Below are 18,624 nucleotides of genomic sequence, written 5' to 3'. Positions count from 1 at the left end.
GGATGTTCACTGGTTGCGGCACGTGTTTGGTTCTACTCCGACCATAGAGCATCTGCTCCGAGTGCATTATGTGCCAGAATGAAGTTTGGAGAAGATTACGGTAGAATGAGAAAGCATAAAAATGCGACACAAAACAGGAGTAAGATCTGAAGAATAGGTTTAGAGAACAAGTGAAGAAATACCATCAGGACCTTTGCGCTTTTTTAGCATCAAACTTGTTCAAAATTCTTCCGACATCCTTTTGACGGAAGACCACAGGAGGAATTGAATGGAGTGTACTGGGAATGACAGATGATGGTTTACCAAGATCATTAATACACGAGTTACAAGAGAGGTATGATGCTATTAGGTCAGCTCTATCTTTAGCTGAGGTTGCAATAGAACCATTCAGTTTCTATAGAGGTGGCAGTAGAAATGGCCAAAATCTGTAACCAATTTGCAAGAGATCAGAATGCTCGACTACCATTTGGATTAGAGGTAAGGTTTATGCTCTCAGCCTATTCAAAATCTAATGTGGACTGTCTACTATACAGAAGTTTTGTTAAAGAATGTTCTTAAATAAAAGTGTTAAATGAAATTTTCGCGTTTCTCTTACTTCAAAATACCTGAATGTTGTATAAACTAATGACAGCCCTTTCATGGAGCATGTGACAATGCTACAGATGCTTTTGCTTCTTACTTCGCGCATGCATATCATTTAAATAATCTTTCACACGACGAAAAGATAAATATGTTTCAGTTTAAAAAAGACAAACTCCTTTACAAAACTAAACCGTTATTGCGCGAATAAGATACACGATATGAATCTTAACACACTTCCAGGTGATAGAGGGTATTATCAAGTTTATTCAGCAATCGGGAAATGTCCGCGGTGCACTAGATGGCAGTATAATCGCAAAATTGTAATTATTGGAATTTAACAGTCCCAAGGAGATAATTGCCCTTGCGCGGTGATTTTTCTCTAAGTGTGCGTCTCTTTCTGCTTTGGAGACTACCGTCACAGACATCGTGTATCTTTTCTGGACATGATACTGAATTTCTTAATGTCCTAATTGCAGGGGAGTTGATGGCAACTTGATGTTCCAAAAAGACTGAGCTCCACCATCTTACTACAGCGAAGATCTTACTAGAAGAGGAGGACCAACTGTGCGGTCAACAGGACCCATCGATATGGCTCTTTTGGATTTTACTATCTGATGATTCGTGAAACTGGGATTTCTTAGGCATTTAGCCTCTTTGACAGGGATATGTTTTACTGAATATGGGAGGATTGGATTACAGGTGGGACATTTGCAGAGCAATTATATCCTCTATCACACGGATGTGGTTGCAAATTTGTATCGTGTGTCCCATTCGCAGAATAACGCTTTAGTTTTTGAAAGGAGGGACTGTACCAAATGGCGAAGAGATTACCTTTTAATATTAAAGTATTATTATTAGTATTATTATTAGTATGTAATAATAATTATTAGCTAGTAACTAACAGGAACGAGGATTGTTTTCTCTAATGAAAAAAACAATTACCTTCATTGTGCAGGTCTCAGCATGAAGAGGAGTCAGATCAAATGTATGAATAATGAACTGGGCATCGCAACAGATTCACAATAAACGCAATAATGCTTAACTGTTGCAAACTTATTTCCTGTAACCTAATATTAAGAATTAAACAATTTGGATTGTTGAACTGCTATATAAAGGCCTAACGAACTAAATAGCTTGTTCCAAATTGAAACGACATGTTCCAGTTTGGAACCAGCTGTGGAGTATTCTAGCTTGAAGGAGCATTCGAATGGAAGAAAGCCTGGCTGAGGGGATGGTTGATCTGGAAAGAGGTAGTCGAGTGTCCTTTTTTTTTTTTTAACCAAAACTCAGCTGAGTCGAAATCCTTTTCAATGGCCGAGTTTAGGAAACTTCACAGAAGTGGCCAACGACTGTTTGCAACTTCTTAAGTAGTCCGCAGCTGGAGGAGCATGGGGTAGGAGGCGGGCAAGACTTATCGGTTAGGGATCTTGATAGAAGCAATTAGTTCTCCGAAGGGAACTGCTCATACTTTTGAAGCAGTCCTCAGCTGGAGGGACATGGGGACAATAAGGTTAGGGAACTTGATAGTAGAAAACGGCCCCATGGTTAGGGAACTTGATAGAAGTAAACGGCTGTTCAAAGAAGATCGTTTCTAATTTTGAAGCGGTCTGCAGCTGGAGGAGTATGGGGAAGGTTGGAGGGGGAAGTCTTGAGTTAGGTTTTATGGCTGTTCTAAGAGGATTATCCGGAAGTTGGAAACTGTCAGCAGCTGGAGGAGCATGGGGAAGGTTGGAGGGAACGCTTATGGTTAGGTAATTTGATAGAATTACTGTTTTAAGAGGATTGCGTCTAATTTTATGGCTGGTAACCAAACCAGCTGAAATAATAACTACTGAAGTCTCAGGAAAAAGGAAACTTGTCAACGCGGATTATGATTTTGCCTGTAAAAAGGAACTGAGATGGAGAACGAAATTAAAATTTAATTATTGGAATATCGGAGCAGGCCATCTGTCTAAATCCTTGAAAGGATGGTGTCTAATTTTAAGTAAGAGATTGGAGGAGAACACATATGGTTATGGAGTTACTATGAAGTTATTCCTAACCTCTTAGTTTTGCACAAACTCCTTATGATTGGGGGTGTTTATGCTGATCAAATTTATATCGAATTGTCCTACAAATAATTGCTCGGATAGACCTTTAGATGAATTCTCACCTAAAGTTTTCATTGAAAACTTAGGTGAGGATTCTTAGGTGAGAAAACTTAGGTGAAGAAGAATTCTCACCTAAGTTTTCATTGAAAGTTTGAGTCCACAATTCTTCCAAGAAATACATTTTTAAATAATTTCTAGATTTCTATCCAGCAAAGCAGAGAAATCCACCATTCATTGAATCTCTTAATTGAGAAGCACAATACAGTGACGCCTCATAACCTTAGCTGTTCAAAAATATTTTTCACAATTTATTTTCCTTTATGATGAAAATAAAATGTTTGTAAAACGTATCACATCGAAAAATGAATCGCTGATGAAATAAGATGTGACTCTAAAGAATTCTCTCTTTTACAAGTTGAAGACACCCCCTGTTAATTCTCTTAACTAACTAACGTGCTTTCGTACATTAATTTCGGACTCAACACCTCGTCTGTTGGGATTCCATCTATTTCTTGATGTTATCCAACTTAGACTGACTCAAATTTCATCTGATCGTAAAAGCTCAGGGTTAATTCTCGACCCCCAAAATCCGATTACTCAGGAAAATCGGGTTATATAAAAATTGGAGCGAGAATCATCATTTAGGAAATTGTAATCTTCTATATAATTAAAGAAATCGAATTAAATACGTTACCAATAAAGACAGAAGAAACTCTGGTTCACTTTGAACAACGCTCTTTCTGTATTTGAAAATCCCTAAAGACGACTGAGGCCCTAATGACTGATGATTCTAAATCACAATGGAATTCCAATGGCTCTATTAATGTCTGGGATAAGAATCCTTGATAAGCATTTCATGTTTACTTGAGGTCCTTGAAAGTTTGAGTCCCCAATTCTTCCAAGAAAATTGGTAACTTAAGTTGACAAATATTCACCTGCCAACACGCGATCTTCGAGCAGTTCTTGTACCACATGACCGTGCTGAATCTCGTTAATTCAATAGGAAGAAGAAAATATTTCAATATCCGACTCATTCACACCACCTGAATTAAGTAGAAGATCGATGTCAGAGCTATCTCTCGGTCTCCTGGATCACTGGAAGGTGGGGGGAACCTCTCAGTGAATGGGGCGCCCTACGAATCAGGGCGGGGATTACTCAAGCCTACAATCCTCCAGTGCCGATCCCTTCTAGTTTACACAAGTTTGGTGTCGTGCGGTTCATTTTGATGACTTGGTCAAAATAATCATCGACCATCGAAGAAAGAAAAGAAACTTTTTCTTTCACTATTAGCAACATTCAGGAGCAGTGAGAACCTGCCTCCCGTCTAAATCCTCTTTCTATAAATTAGGTCAGTCTCTGCCCCTCCCCTAACTTTCAACGCCCCAGCAGTATTTTGCGCCCCGTGCAAAGTTCGAATATTTCGACACCTCTCACATCTAGTTGGAAGGGAGTAAACGAAATATTTTTGCCCTCTTCTTAGTTGTAACAGAGCGTCGGAACTGCGCACCATGCGGTTTAATCTACCCAAAGTGTACGTCACCTTATGAAAATGAAAGATTAAATAGGGGAATTGTGCATCCAAATAAAAATAGGGCAACCAAAAATGTCTCAAGAAAGCCTACCTCTTCCAAATCTTCCCCCAGATTTGGTAGGCCGCATTCCACAACCTAAAAGAAACAAAAATCGCATTAAGCTTTAAGCATATTAAGCATTAAGTAGACCTTCTAAATGTGCACATCATCAAAGATACTTAATTACTTTTCCGAGACCAAACATGGATCTTGATGCAGGAAAATCCGTGATGATATCCAACTCCCTGGCTACAATTACAAATGCCGCGCACTGATCTAGCCTTCTGATGTTTCTTCTTTGACAACTGTGTCAGCTTGTCTTGGGCATGAATCCCTCTCTAGTGGTTATTTCATCTTCGTGGTAATGATTTTTCTAATCGTTCGCTGACACAGGAGTGAGATCAAGCTAGCATCTGTTATTGTAGATAACGGCAGTCTTGGCCTTGTTTCCTTTCTGCCTTCAAATTGAATCCAGATGTAATTGAGTTGGGATTCATTGAGCTATGCTGACCACTGCAATGTTTCGACATTTTCAGTTGCTTTTAACAGTCCTTTTGAGATGAGGCGTTGTCATTACCGGAAGTTTCCATACAATTGTCACAATGGAGAGCGCACAGAGTTGTCCACTACATGAATGCATTGCAACCAACGCACGTAGTCCACGTCATTTGCAAACCACACAACTAATCGTCGTCCTAGGGATCTTCATGCTGATTAAATGTGACATGCCCATTGATCGCGACATATTGCATTCACAATCATACTACTGTGTCCTCGAAGGCCTACGAGCATGTTTATTGTTGTTTGACACTGGATGCTTCGGTAGAAAGTGGCCAACTATCTTGTTCGGATATTAACGGTTAAGGCAGCGTTAAATGAAAGTCACAACGGCAAGCTATACGATTGCCATAAGAGCATGCCTGCGTGTGGACTAGTTATTTTTATATTGAAATGTTGAGTCACTGATTACTATCATAACTGATGCGCGATGTCTCTCATTTTATCGAGTTTAAAGGAGGGCTTCTTTCAGAGAATTTACTTTTTGAACCTCTTTAAGAAAACATCGTCCAATCAGTGCAAGCCAGTATGGGCGAGTGCAGTTTGATTAAAAATCATTTTTATATTTTAATTTATGTTATAATTTCATGAACAGATGTTCGGACGGGACCCTGAGGCTTTTTCACGCGAGTCAAGACTTATTTTGGAGTGACAAAAGGTCACTCGGAAGCAAATGTTCAATCGAGAACAAAGAAATGTTCAGAAAAAATGAATGTCCCTCGAAAACTGATCAGAATCTTTTTTTGTTATTTCGTATCAACTTGAAGAGTACATTAACCCAACAGCCGACTGTCCCTCACGAGTGTTGTAACTGGTTCGTTTGATTCCCGTACTTCTTTCCAGCACATTCAGGATTCTGGAAAGAAGTACATTAATAAGTCACTGCACATGTACGTTATGTAGCGAAGTCGTTCGTGTGGACGATGACGTCGTAGCTTTATTTATACGCAATGACTCATCTGCATATGATGAGTCATTGCATATGATGAGAAATCAGTGTACCTTGCGAGGAAAGGTTCAAGGGCCGCGGGGAACCATAAACCGGACAGGACATCTCTCTGCGGTACTCCCTGCGTTATGGCTGATGATGAGTTGTCTTGGCGTAATTGTTGATGGCTTTTAACAGGCTTCCTGCAATGCCAAAGTACTTTTCCAGAATGCAGATGAGAGCGAGAATTGAGAGCTTATCATAAGCAGACGAAATATCAAGGAAGATGACGTCCAGCTGAGATTTACTGTTGAGAGCAGTTTGAATTTTAAATAGTAAGTTTGTATATGCAGATCTTTTGGGGATCACAGTATGCAGATGTTTGGGTCTATGAGAGAAGCATTGGTCGATCAGTGCCGATAAGATAGTTTTCTCAAACACTTTTAATAGAGAGCAGCCCACTGAGATCAGTCTGAAGTCCTTAGGCTCCAGGTAGGTTAATAATATCGTGATATTATTCGTGTGTATAATATGAGTTAACCATTGGCGTTACTTTTTTTTTTACTACTAACCATAGTAATCATTATAGTGCAAGGAATCTTTCAATTTTCACTTAGTACCTTAGAGAAGTTAGAGGAATCAAGTTGCGGTAACTCGAGTGTATTAAACTGTAAATTACTTCAAATTTGGCATGGCTCAAAAAAGAAGCAATATTGTAAATGTGATAAATGTTCCATCGCTGTGCCAAATGCTTCGCCCAGGTGTTATAATGTTCTTTAAATATTACTTAGAATTGGGATTGATATTCTTATAAAATATTTAGTTGTTTAAATAACTCAGTTGTGATCATAAACTACTTAACAGGCGAATGTGTATTCTTTTGTTCTTTGGACTTTTCAGAATTCTCAGATTTTCTGATTACTAGTCTAGTACTTATATTGGTGAAAGCCCATGAAAGATCCGAAAGAAAGAATCTCAGAGAAGAAGGAAGCTAAATTTGTAACTAGGCAATGTTACTTGGAGATTCTGCCATCTACTATTATGATTTATAGGCGCGAATAGGTTTACTAATATTCAGAATAATAATCTGAGATTTACCATGATATATTGGTTTTCAGTTCGTTTCACTAAAGCATTTTAGTTTTCTCTCGTTATTAATGTAGCTACTTTGGGCAATGGATCAGTGTTTTCGAAAGGAAGAGGAATTAAAGAAAATGATACCCGAACTGATTTCCACTGCAAAAAAATGCGTAAGTTTTTAAACTTTTATTAATATATCTATTTTCGATACAACTGTTATAAAACCTTGTCTGGCGATGTGGGGCAGTGGTAATGATCATTAATGTAAATTTTTTTGTACTTTTCATTGCTTCAAGAGTTCGGGATGGGGATGGCCATAAGGATCTGAAAGACGGAGAGCTGTGGAATACCAGAAACCATCCAAAAAATACGCCCATTTATTGTGACTGGCTGTGCAAAGATTCTTCAAATGATGGAAGGACAATTTCACATTAACGGAGAAACATTTCGTGATTTCATAGAAAAGAGCCAACAAATATTAAAATAAAACTTGTGGTTCTGATTTTCATAAGGCTTGATGAATGACGAAGACGTTGAAGCTTGTAATGAAAAACGGCGGTATGTGAAGATGGACAATGGCAATCTTAACATTATGGAAACTAATTATATATCTTTTTCAGAAAAATGAAGACGCGTGGTGTGATCATCTAAATATTATCGGTTGAAACTAACCCTTTCTACCAAGTGGGAATTTTGCTGAAAACAGCGACAAGATCATTCTTGAGAAGCGCTGTTGCTATCTGCAGTCCTGTTCTAATTAAACAGCCTGAATAAACAATAAACAATAAAGCAAGTGGTGGGCCAACGAAATATTGTATACTCCAACTTAGGCAGTGTTCGTTGAAGGAGAAATTAACAGCAAAAATCTCAGTGTATAACTTTGACACCAGATGGCAGTACATGATAGCTGCATTGTCCATGGTTCCTCAGTGTTCATAGATATCTGTACACTGTGCTTCTTTCGTTTGCAATTGTGCTCGTGTAAAAAATGGATCCCTTAACTGAGGATCTGCAATTATGGGTTAAACACTCGCGATTAACAATAAGGATGGCATCTGCGATTGAAAAATTACCATCGTATATAGGTTACACTTATCACATTTTACTAAAAAAGAAAATTACTTGTACCATCAAGAATTATAGATTGCAATTCTTTCTCAACAACTGTTTATGGTGACAATAAGCACGAAAGGCATTGGAACTTATTTAACTCGGTTATTGTGTTATTTAAGTTGGAGTTGAAGTTCGGGAAGACAAGAATACTTCTCTGATTTGAATGTCTCTGATGGATAAAGAAATGCTCTTGAAGAAAGTTTTTAAGAAGGACAAAGGCAGTTTTTATAAGCAGAATCACATTACTTTCTTCTCCTCTGATCACAACGAGTTTCGCTCATGGAGTGTCTTGCTTACTCTTGTGCGTCACCTAAATCCGAGATTCTTTGAGACTAATTATTAAAATCTGCTTGTTTTTTTTTTTCTTTAAGGAAAAATTACAATTAATCTCTAAGGATGTCTCTTTTGGGCGCGACAGTTTTAATGCAATATTTCCTTCTTTTGACACTTGAAAGTTCTCTCCTAAATTCAGCGTGATTTCCTTTCTCGTTATTTATTAATTATTTCTGATAAAAGTGTTAACACTACTGTAAAAATATATGAATATTTCTGCTATTTAATTAAGCAGAAAATTGTTAAATAAATAAGAACTTCTTTGGTTTCTAATATTATATTTCTCACAGAAAAAAAATATTTTTACTTTTTAATGCTTATTAGATCTATTTAAATTTTACAGTTACCAGCAAAGACGGTTAACTCTGAAGAAGACTGCAAAACAGTTGCTGAAAAATACCACGAAATGGGTCCAAAGCTTGAAACAGTAAGGAAATATCAAGAACAGGTAACTTTCATACCCGTATGGGTTACCTGACAATTTCTGCTAGGAAAGATATTGAAGAGTTGCTTCTTTCTTCAAGAAAGAAAGAACTCTTCACTTCTTGTATAATCTGATTGAAATTTGATCCACCACTGGACAGCTATGTGCCAGGAGGGTGGCGCAGAAAATTATCCTGTGGCTTCTGAAGTATCAATGAGTCGGAGTATCTCAAGGTTCCATAACATGCATGAAAAGTTGTGTATTTTATACTTCTGTTTTTCCTTTAAAACTATCTTTAGCTCTTTCATACTTTTATGTCTTTAATAAATAAATAAATACGGAAATAAAATTTAGTGACAAAATAATTTTGTTTCTTCCTGTAATTCAGTTTAAAGCATCCAAAATCAAGTCCAGTGAACAGAGAAACAGTGGGTGGCGCTGTTACCTTTCAGAGATTGGTGTGGCTTGCTAGTGGGACTTCAATTTTGGTTTAACGCACAATCAGGGTGTCCTTATAGTTACACTCGGAGATCAACTATTTCTGGGGATTCTTCTGTCTGATAGCTCTCTATTCTACCCTGGTTTCCTGATTCTCGATCCTTCATTTCATTAACGTTGTTAAGTGCACTTCTGAGAATACACAACTGTACAAAAAGTATCGAAACCCGTCGGTTTCACATTAACATCAGTGTGACTCCTTCAATATTTTGGCCCTATGGCACACTCCTCCTCCCTGGTTATGCTTTCCATCATCCAGTGGTAGATTTCAGAGATTATAGTACGCCACTCCTCCAAAAGAACAGTGTTACCATTTCAGTTAACCATGTGTGAAGCGTTGGTTTGATCCTCAGCCGACGTTACAGTTCATAGGAGTTCCATAGGGAACTCTGCACATGCAGTTCCAACTTTTTTATCTTCATGCCCATAACAGCACTGATGGTAAGACACGGAGCATTATTCTGCTGAAAAAAAACATGTGTTCTGAGTATTTCAACAGAATGCAATTATCCGAAATGTCTGGCATCAGTGTTCATGGTTTTCAACACAGCCACCGACGGTTCTCAGGTATACCATGAGAAACAGCTCCACATCATAACCCCATCTCTTCCGCACTTCATTGTTTCCAGAATGCATGCAGATGTTTTCCAGAAATTCCTGGCATCTGCACCAACCCATCTGCTCTGAACAGGTGTTGTAAGATTCGTCACTCCATAGGACTGTTTTTTGTTGTTTCAAGGACTAATTAAAGCGTTCATTGTACCAGGCATAGCTAGACCGTTGATTGTGGTTGGGGAAGTTTGGCTTACACTCCACCGCTCCTCCACGAAACCGAGGCTGTAATGCTCCCAATCTAGTGTGTTTCTAAAGATTTCATTCCTGTTGACGCCTTAAACTGCTGTTTGATATTTCGTTTAGAGCAGGGTTTCTTAACCAGGGGTCCACGGACCCAATTTCAAATATTATCAAAAGATCACACATTGTTTTAGGTGTGACCCCAAAAGGAAGCTTCAAAGGGAAGATTTTGCCTACTAAAATCTCCCTTTATGACCGCTGAGGAACTCAAAAATAGTTCACTCTTCCACCATAATGGATCTCCTGATGCTCCGGTCCTTTCTTGTACGGTAATGATTATTAAATGCCTTTATCTGATAGTAGGATGCAGTGTTCACTAAGACAAACGGGTATTAAGGAACTGCGGATTTAAAAAATTGCAAACTCCTGATTTATGCTAGCATTACTTAACTAGAAAGAAGCTACCATCTTTCGAGTTCAGTAATGTCTTCAGTAGCTTGAATGTAGTTTTATAATTTCAAAATATAATAATACAGTACAAATTTGACCATTTTTTCCCTGTTTATTTCAGTGCAGGACCTATAATGCAAAGGTAAGGAAATCTTAACAAAATCTTTGAACATTCAAGTTAAGCACATTCCAAATTAAGGAAATTTTAGAAAAAGCTATATTTTCTCCTTATTTCTTTCTCGTTTAGATGAAAAGGTGCCTGAAAAATAATGTAAGTATAATCCAAGATGTATATTGGTAACTCTTTCAGTCGTTCTGTTCTTAATTTCAACTTTAATAATGGCGTCTGTTGGGCAGGTGGCAGCTTGCGCCATTCGCCTTTTCTTTTTGTAATCGAATGAGGTTTGTATATAATTAAAATTTGTTTTAAAGCATTAGATTTAGAACGTGAACGGATGACATGAAATTAATTCATACTTCAGTGATAAAGCTAATAAATTAATATAATCTACATAGTTCCAGTTATAATTGGTGGCTATTTCATATTAACTATTGTAATACATCATGACCGTTCCACTATTTTTCTCTTAAAACATATAGTTTCTAGTAAAATATCTTTTCTTCTCTATTATAGCTAGAATAAAGTATCAATGTTTGTTTAATCATAATAATATCTGCTTAATTCATAAAATTCGGAATGGTTCAATCCATCTGTGAAAAGAGATTTTCTCAATATACAAAAGCAATAGCGGAAAAAGGGGGCTCTTCGACTAAACGATCATTGTACAAGGAATAGCCAACTTCCTAAGGCGTAAAAGGAGAGCAACAAAACACATGCTTTTCAACAAACTATGGCTTTCGAAGATAATTTTACAAAAAAGCTGAATGAATGAAAAAAACGTTCCATAAATGGGCCCAGGTGACATTTGATCAGCGCAGTCATTATACTGTCAATTTTTTATCTCCTGAACTTAGACGAGTCGAGAAGATCCTCTTTACGAACAGTTAGGATTGCACGTGAGACCGTGAAGGAAAGTATCAATGCCGTACCAAATAAGGACATGGTGGAACCAGACGATTTTCTGCAATTTTTGGTAAAATATGCAGCACTTTCATCCTTGGTAACCCTATTTGACTCTCTCTTGCATCACTTTAATCAGGTCTTGGATGAGGCACAGCCAACGTTCCCTCTAATTTTTTTTACAGCTGCGCCGACCTGCTACTACTCTGAGCAGAAAATGTTTAAACGACTTAACGTCTGCGAAGCACTTTAAAATTTTTCTGTAATTGAAAAAAAAACATATTTTGTATTTTATTTATTAATTTAATGGTACAATTAAAATTAGTACAACGAAGAAAATTATTTCACGTTTCGAGAACTTTTTCTCTTCTGTCTTAATTAGAAATCCATTGACTACAAACGCTATCTAGATTAATTTCGCACCTAGATGAAAGGTAAGTCTTAATCATCATCATCCAAATGTTCATCTTCCAGTCTGTTTATAGATGTACATTTGATGGATTCATGACACTAAATCCACGTTCGCATTCAGCACTAGAAGCTTGAAATGTTCCATGGATATCAACAAGAATTGACAGTTCTTCAAACTCTTCGTTTCTGAGCATGTAATTGAACATCTCAATGAACGACTTAATTGCACCACTCTTAATCTTCTCAGAAACGACGAATTTGAAATGGTAGCTGAGTATTATTTTTTATTAGCTATTTAATATTGTCTTCTCCACATTTAAAATTGGTTGCGTTTGCCACAGCAATTGGATCAAAAGCTTGTCATTCTCTTAATTCATCATCCAGAAATCTATTGTCCAAATGATTACCCAAATGATTTAATGAATAGAATAATATGTGTAGTTTCGACGTCAGAACTTATAGATGAAAGCAAATCGTTTTACTTTGTCACTCCAATAAAGAGTATGGCCAAGATACTGTGACCTTATCTTGTTAATTTTTGTTTTTGTATACTGCAGTGCTTCAATTGTATTCAAACGTCTTACTGAAGGAATTTACAGAGAGATGCCAGATATTCACAAACATTGTTAACGCTACTCGATATTGTGGATTGGTCAAAATCTTCAGGCTGCAGTTAATGGCTGGAACCTTACATTCATTGACTTGCTCTTTGCAATACTGAATTAAAACTTCGTAATTTCTCATTAAAGCTCTTACCACAAAATGTCTTGACAGCCATCTCACTTCGTTTCTTGCTGCGCCAACTCTGATATACGAGAATTTACATATTTGAACACATGTGCATGAATTTCGTGCACGAAATGCATTAAAGCATTAATTTTAATTGCTAAGATAATGTTATCAATCAGCACCTTGACCATATTAGAGTCAGACTTCTTTCGCGCATCTTGTTCCACTCTTGCTGGAGTTTCAGTTAACATTCGCGAAATTCGACCTTTCTTCTGGTTGCGTAATTTGAGAATTCACCAAAGAATTCATGTACTACTGCGTGTACATGAATTCTTTGGTTTAGATGCCATTTTAAGTAATCTAACTTCCATTCTTCCATGCTAAATCAAAATTCCTTTGTTAATCCATTTGTAGAATTCATACGTCAATCTCATTGAGATGAATGCATTTTAATTCGTGTCATGTCGTCCATGCCTTCAGGCTGTGTATGAGCTAAATTCCTTTAAATAAACAGATAATAATAATAATATCAGAAACACATAGATCTCTTTCTCCTTTTCTATCTTTCTGTTTTATTTTCTCTATTTTTCTTTCTATTTCTCCCTTTCATTTTCCATCTTTTTCTCTCATTGTACGTGTACGTGTTTACCAATGCAGTATTCTATTAATTTCAGGAAAGGCTACTTAAACTTCATGGCGAAGCTCAGGTAAGAACCTTCCTTCACTTGCATCCTGTTTTTTTGTTTTTAATTATACTAATAATGCGCTAATGAAGCCACGAAATACAGTTTGCGAATGACAAACAGCAAATATTCTTCAATATACCAGAGCTGAAACTCTAATGTTTCTACTTTGTTAATAGGAATGCTTCGAGAAGTATTTCAACGAAATTGAAGAAGCTCTGTTAAAGAAGATAGAAGAATGGGAGAAGCAATAAAGACGAATTATGATGAAATAGAATAATGATTAATTGAGTATTCCTGATTAAATATGCATGAAAAGTTTCATGAATTATTTATTTATATTCAGCACTGTCCGTAACATAAGGAACATAAAGTAGTAATAATTTATTTAAACCGCAAAACTAATGCAGACAAATAAATCTATTTCAGATTAAATAATAATAATCATATGAAGATTCAACGAACCAATGACACTAGCTAATGATATTTACCATGCCTTAAAAGCTGTTGAATGAATTTTATTACAGTAAATCGCCATATTAAATCCATCCTTCTCAAGTAAGGTTATCAATATTTGATTAAGATATATCCTGGATGAGTACAACTCACTTTCGAAACACTGAAATTTGTCAAAAGGTTGTAACCACTTCTCTAAATAACTACCATTCAATCTAACCTTATACGAGCTCAGTATGTTCTTAACACAACAATCTACAGGGGGTGGACAAAATAATGAAAACACCTGATATGAAAGTAGCATTTTCTGTAATGGTTTGATGGCGTATTTACGATGCTTTTTTTGTTCCAAAGAGGTCAAATTGTTGGTGGTTTAGCAGGAGCGTTGGTGACTAAAACTGCTGATTTTTAATATATCCAGAGAAATTGTATCAAAAGTCTTATCTGCATTTGCCAAATATGGAAAAACAAAATCTGATAGGCGGAACTGTGGCAGAAAATTGAAGCTGACTGAAAGAGATCAATGGAAATTGAAAAGGCTTGTAGCCTGAAAAAAATAAAACTACCGCCTCAAAAAAATTAAGTGTAGAACTTATTGTCAGCCTCAGTAATCCAGCTTCTAGCAGTACTGTTCTGCAAGGACTTCATAAAGCTGAAATTTATGGCCGAACCGCTATTTCCAAGCTACTCCTTACTGATGGCAATCTAGAAAGAGGATGCAATGATGTAGAGTACAAAAACTGGGCACATTATGATTGGAAACGACATGTTTTCAGACGAATCATCATTCACACGTTTTACAACATCAGGGAGAGTTTACTTCGGTGAATACCAACGGAAACACTTCATTTTGACTGTCTTGTGCGAACCGGCAACGAGGAGGAGGATCAACAGTGGTTTCGACAGCAATACCTTAGTATTATATAGGTTCTATCATCACCCTGAACGGCGAATTGTTGCCACCGATTACTTTGATATTCTAAATGACTAGATTCATCCCATGGTGCAAATATTGCTTCTCACAAAAGATGCCTTGTTTCAATATGATAATTCTTCGATATACACACAGTCAAATGTTTGGTTTGAGGAGCATGAATCATACAATATTTGCACCATGGGATGAACCTAGTCACTTAAAATATCAAAGTAATCAGTAGCAGCAATTCACCCGTCCAGGGTGATGATAGAACCTATATAATACTAAGGTATTGATGTCGAAACCACTGTTGAGGCTGAGCATCTCCTTCGTCCTGCACAATTACTAGACTTCAACGTTATTGAGTCACTGAGGGCATATTTGGAGAGGAGTGAGTAAGATGTAAATGCCCTTGTTTTTTATCATTCCAAGGAGCTTGAACCGTTCCTCCATTAAGAATGGTCCAATATTCTTCTCAAATCAGTTGAAGATTTATTTGAATCTATTCCACATAGAATACAAGCTGCTTTAAAAGAAAGGGGTTGCCTAACACCATATTAATGCATACCTGTAATTCTAATCACAGGTATTTCAATTATTTTGCCCACCTCTTGTAGTACGGTATATTCGTAGCACTACAAACTAGTACAGGAGGTGGGCAAAGACAAGTAACAACACTGCCATTTAGCAAGGTTGAAAATACTTAACGGTCTCTTCAACTGAGGCTGCAGTTAGTCGATTTCATGACGGAAGGGACGTTCAGGACGGAAGACCGATGTCTTCCGTCCTGAACTTTGTTCCTGGTATTTCAGAATGCACACCGTGAAAACAGTCTTAGTATTAATATTAGTAATGGCAAGTGATGCAAGTAAGCAAGCTTATAAAGCATCGTCCAAAAAAAAAACCTTTCTACATCATCTCCAGTAAATTGTCTCGTTCTTCCTCAACCATATTGTGAAACAGACCCATAAATATTCCTCACGTCATTACGCTATTCGAACTCAGTTCTTTTTAGCCGGTGTCGGGAGGATAGAGAGTATATAAACTGTGCTATCTACGAGGGCATCTCTTCTCTTGTCAAGACTCCAGGGTACATACGGTTGCTTCTCGGTCCACCAGCGGATGACCTCGGTCAGAATATCTGTCACACATCATTAGTTACCTCACATTGTACAGTTTCCAGATCCTAATCTGGGAATAAATAAATAAAAATAACAATAAAGTATTCGCCTCAGTTCTGGTAGGAAAGTTAATAATTTGGAGCAAATTAAGGACACATTGAAATGTTGAAGAAACTAACATTTCAATGAATAATAAGAATAAAGTCCCAGAAAATAATGGTGTTAATTTTTCAGCATTCAATTAGAAAGATGGCTTAAAAATTTAGTAAACAGGCACTTCGACAATAGCAATGCACGTTTATTAAATTACCATCCCTCCTCCATTCTTTGGTTGTTCTATTCACATGAAACTGATATCGAGCATTGCTAAGAAGAATATCTTAGGAATCCTCTTGACCCAGGTTTCAGAGGAAATTTAAGAAGTGATAATTTGTTTTTCAGTCGCTGTATTCTGTAGTATTCTGACCGAATACTACAGATCAATGAAATTGCACCACCCAATCTTTGTTGGACACTTCTACTGGTCTATTTGATCGTGGGCGTCTGAAACAGCGACTTTTCGCCTTACATCACCAGATGCAAAAATTGTGAACAGTGGCGAGTAGTGGCAAAAGCTTTGTAAGTTTTACAAGCCAGTAAGAATTACCTTGTAAAGACAATATTAAGATTTTAAGTTAGAAGCACAAATAAATAGCTCCATCTGTGAGTTGGTAAGTTGGCGCAGTCTTAACCGCTTAATAAAAATGCTTGTTTAATCTCGTTTCTTAATTTCTATATACTGTATAGTTTCTTTATAAAAGCTAGTTCTATTTATTAAATCGCACGACGTTTGTGTGATAACCCATTAAAATTACATACGTTGCATTGACCTATATCGTGTTAGTTCTGCCAATTACCCATCCGTACTCGGCAGCCATTGCCCACGTGCTTTGGTTGTTAATTATTTAATTTTCCTTATTCTCATAGTTTTCCTTTATACATACGTATGTTTATTTATATACGAAAGAAAACTGGATTTTTTTTTGTTGTCTTTAGACTTGTGCTAGAGATGGAGCCTTGCTGCTCCCTGGGTGGTAAGAATTCTCAAGCAGTATAACAATACTTGTACTAGAGGCAAGGCGATGCTGGATCTCATTTTTGCATCCAAGCAGATCCTTATTTTAGAAGCAGTTTCATTTCTGCTGTCTGATCACAAGGCTTTAAGCTGTCAAATAAACATGTCACAGAAGAGTAGAAGCACTACTCCTGTCCCAGCCAAGCTGAACTTTAAGAGAGCAGACTGGCAACTATTAGGGCGTGAGCTCGATTGCATTGATTGGTTCTCCTTCCCACGGATTAACGATCTTGACGCAGTCACCGATCATCTTATTAGTACAATCTCCTCTATCATTCAAGATTTCGTACCTCTTAGTAAAAATTACAGGAATAGATTCCCTCATTGGATCACGACAGACATAATTGCGATTATACGAGCCAAAGAACAGTGCAGAAAATACTTTAGGACGTCACATGATGAAGCATATATGGTACTGTTCAAGGAACACGGAAGTAACGTTAAAAGGATGATCAGAAATCAGTACGCTCGTTATATTAAATCAATTCAACACAGTTTCACAGTAAATGGAGACCTGAGGCCATTCTACAACATGCTAAAGAATTCTAATAACTGCTCAACAGGAACCAGGATCATTGATTCCGATGGCAAGCCTATAACCTGTGACAAAACTAAAGCAGATCTTTTTGCGACCTTTTTCTCCTCCTTTTCAGAGAAAACAGCAGCTACTGCTGCTTCAGCTTATCAATTTCATGTCATTAAGGATGATACACTGAATAATCTCTCGGTGGATACATCAAGCGCTTCGGAAACTAACAAAAGATTTTTCTGCAGGCCCAGATAAGATTCCACTTATCTTGTGGAAGAAATGCTTTCCACAACTTAAATATATAATATTGCATATATTCAATATTTCCGTTAAGTCTGGTATCTATCCCACTCACTTCAAAACTGTTAATGTTATTCCTATCCCAAAGAGGAGTGCTTTGTTTGTTTTTTTGTTTTAGAGTTTTATGGCGCATTAGCATATAAGGCTATAATGCGCCAAAAGAGAAGTGCAAACCACTTACTAGTGAATTACCGTCCCATCTGCCTTATGAACTCGCTGGCAAAAATTCTGGACACTTATTCACCACCGATTAATGAAATATTTTCATCACTTTATCTGCGACTGCCAACATGACTTCACCAGGGGCCGATCAACTACCAATAATCTTCTCACTATCTGGCAACAGGTTCTAGACACCGTCGATCGCGGGGGACAGGTTGATGTGATCTACACAGACCTTACTAAGGCTTTCGACAGTGTCCCGCATAATCAACTTGCTCAAAAACTAATCCACTATGGAATACTTGACCCTTTATTATCCTGGTTGATGAGCTATATTTCATATCGAAAACATAGGGTGATCATCGGACAGGAAGTCTCAAGGGAATTTTTTCCATCGAGAGGAGTACCACAGGGATCATCTCTTGGGCCTCTTTTATTCACCAACTTTATCAACGATCTACCGAAATTTGTTGAGAGAGGTGGTATCAAGACACTAATGTTTGCCGATGATGTGAAACTATATTCACGTATCAGCAGTCAAGATGATGCAGTTAACCTTCAGGCTGCTCTCAACTCTTTTTCTGATTGGGTTGCTTTGAATGGTTTGGAGGTTAATACTAGGAAATGCAGCTCTATTTCCTTTTCAGCTACGAGGAAAACTAAGACTTTAGTTAATGAATATTACATCAAGGAGATGCTGATTTCCAGAGTTGACGAAGCTAAAGATCTGGGAGTTACTTTTACCGCTACATGTGGGTT

General features: G+C 37.2%; 1 protein-coding gene across 1 annotated transcript; it reads left to right on the top strand.

The window, feature by feature from the left end:
• Positions 1–414: 414 nt before the first annotated feature.
• Positions 415–13,521, top strand: LOC150083471 (uncharacterized). Its single transcript, XM_090378504.1, has 7 exons — positions 415–477; positions 6,894–6,980; positions 8,600–8,704; positions 10,545–10,565; positions 10,671–10,694; positions 13,259–13,291; positions 13,447–13,521. The coding sequence occupies exons 1-7, from the start codon at positions 415–417 to the stop codon at positions 13,519–13,521; spliced, it is 408 nt and encodes a 135-aa protein (XP_090234630.1).
• Positions 13,522–18,624: the final 5,103 nt, after the last annotated feature.

The sequence above is a fragment of the Mastigoproctus giganteus genome, chromosome 7, assembly GCF_048544385.1.
Source record: "Mastigoproctus giganteus isolate SK-2022 chromosome 7, ASM4854438v1, whole genome shotgun sequence".
In the NCBI taxonomy this organism is placed as follows: Eukaryota; Metazoa; Arthropoda; class Arachnida; order Uropygi; family Thelyphonidae; genus Mastigoproctus; species Mastigoproctus giganteus.
Note: the sequence above shows the minus strand (reverse complement) of the source record. Positions and strands in the feature narration are given on the sequence as shown.